General features: G+C 43.6%; 1 protein-coding gene across 1 annotated transcript in view; it reads left to right on the top strand.

Moving 5' to 3' along the window:
• Positions 1-727, top strand: part of LOC104412584 (homeobox protein cut-like 1) — a gene marked incomplete at its 5' end in the record, with an annotated part of 57,970 nt that extends 57,243 nt beyond the window's left edge. Inside the window, 1 exon segment of the mRNA XM_010023341.1 lies at positions 9-727. Coding sequence (XP_010021643.1) covers positions 9-597 — 589 coding nt within the window.
• Positions 728-2,373: the final 1,646 nt, after the last annotated feature.

Raw genomic sequence — 2,373 nt, 5'->3', positions numbered from 1 at the left:
GGATATAGCTGCGATGGCTTGGACGCAGAAGCCCCTCCCGAAGGAAAGCCGAGGGGCCCGGAGGCGGATGAGTACAGCAATGCAACCACAAAGTCTCAGGGAGGGCCAGCGGAGTCGGCTTTCGACGCGGGGGAAGAGGCACTGCGAGGCGCCAGGTCTTCGGAGAAAGCGGAGCCGTCCCAGGCGGAGAGCCTGGAGGACACCGACGACGAGGGCAGGCTCAGAGCACCGCGCCAGAGCTCGCCGCCGGCATCGCAGCGCCCGGGAGAAGCTCTGGAGACACTGCCAAACTCTGCCACGGAAGGGGATGCCTCTACCTCAGCTGCCTCCACCTCAGTCCTTACAGGGGAGAGCTCCTACAAGTCAAAAGAAAGTTCAGAGAAAATCTCCAGTGTGCCAAGTACGAGCTCGACGCCGGCCGCAGGCTCGCAGAAAGCCAACTCTCTTCAGAGCTTGTTCGGCTTCTCGGAGGCGGCGAGCCCCAGGAACACGCGAGACAGCTCCTTGAGGAAAAAGAAAGCGGCAAACTTGAACAACATCATCCACCGCCTGGAGAAAGCCGCGAGTCGGGAAGAGGCCGTCGAGTGGGAGTTTTGAGATTAAAACTCGCCCAACTCTGGAGAGCTGGGAAGTGAAACTGGACCTCTACTGGTTTTATTGTGTTGCGCACTTAACCGCCCTGCGGGCCACAGGGCAAAAACGCCATAGGCCAAGGTGCATATAGAAAACAAAAAAAAAAGGAGCGTTAAGCCCAAATTTATGTTTGTTGTTTTCGAGGAAGAAAACTGAAATGTGTAGTCAAGCTTTTTTGTACCCTGAAGTGTTTTTATTATTGCCCTAAGTGATTTCCACAGTTTCTGGAATAACTCATACAGCTTTGCCTTGTGCCCTCCTCTTTGGTGTGGGCTTTAAAAAAAGAAAAAAGAGAAAAAAAAAAAAAACCAGTTAAAAAAAAAAAAGAAGAAAAAAAAAAATCAAACCCACATATTAAAAGGGGGCTTTTTATCTGCCATCTAATGGCTACAGAGCGATAATACACTATTATCTTCTTAAACCAGGAAAAAAAAAAAAAAGAAAAAGGGGAGATTTTTCAGAAAAAAAAGAAAAAATAAAAAAGAAAAGTTTTTTGTAGCTGTTCAGTTGCCACTAAGAGATTGCACAGTCAAGCGACTCTAAACACACTAGTTTGGATTCCTACGTATTTTCAAGAAAAAGGAAAAGAAAATCTTGTTTGAAACTTTGAATTAAAAAAAGAAAATAAGAAAAAAAAAAAAAGAACACATTTACTCCACCTATTTTTTAACAAAAAACAGAAAAAAAAATCAAAAAGTCACATCAGGAAAATATCTTAATTTGTGGTAGCTGACTTAGTGTTTTCTTGTAAGTGAAATAGAATATTGACACGTAGTGCACATTGTTTCATAGCTTTAACTGATTCTGGTCTTTTGCAGACCAGAATTTGTTTAATACACTCCATTTTAGGCCAAATCAGGACAAAAAAAAATAAAATCTGAATCTAGGTATTTTATAATCTGCTTTTTAACCTCTAACCACAGAGCACGCTGATCAGACCTCATATCTAGGAGGTTTAGGAGACAACTTAGAAACAGCATGTACTTGATCATTTCACTTGGTTCGTAGTGTACAGGATTTCCTTTCAGTAAAGACCGAGCGCTCAAAAAACGTTGGCCAGTAACATTTCAGCCTGCTACTTCGGGACGGGTCCCGTGTCCCGAAACATTCAGCTTACCTGGAATCGATTAAAACGTAGTTCATGTGTACGATTGCTGTCACACACACCACTAAGAGGGGACTGGAGCTGCCTCAGATAGAGACCTTTTCCTGCTGTTGGTGGCCATTTACTGACTCTCTTCCCACCACAAGCACTGATTTTAAATACGTTTTAGTTGTGGGAAGCTCATTTTTGCGTGGATAAAGAGTACATGGCAATGACCAGACGGGCTCTTACCGGGATGGAAACAGCCCAAACTCCAAACCAAAACCTTCGTGCTCTCGAGTCCCAGTCTAGACCATTCTGCCCTGCAGAAACACAGCCTTTTTTCCATTATCTTATGCACAGGTTAGGGCTGATCAAAGTACACATCAAATTCTAACTTGTCTCTAACTCCTCCTGTTGTCTATATGTATATGCGTGAGCATAGAGGTGTGTGGAAGGATGTGTGTGCGTGAGTGTGTGCGTGCAATTTTATACGTCTGTGTATTTTCTTACGTACTTGTGCACACATAGAGTGCATTACTGCCACCTTTTTTCAATAAGCTGTTTTATCAGTTATGGCTTCTACAAGTTTGCTAATTTAGACTCCTTTATTGCCATATCTTTAAAACTAACAATAGATGATTTCGGAATATATA

This window comes from Nestor notabilis, unplaced genomic scaffold, assembly GCF_000696875.1.
Source record: "Nestor notabilis isolate BGI_N333 unplaced genomic scaffold, ASM69687v1 scaffold24621, whole genome shotgun sequence".
Taxonomy (NCBI): domain Eukaryota; kingdom Metazoa; phylum Chordata; class Aves; order Psittaciformes; family Psittacidae; genus Nestor; species Nestor notabilis.
Note: the sequence above shows the minus strand (reverse complement) of the source record. Positions and strands in the feature narration are given on the sequence as shown.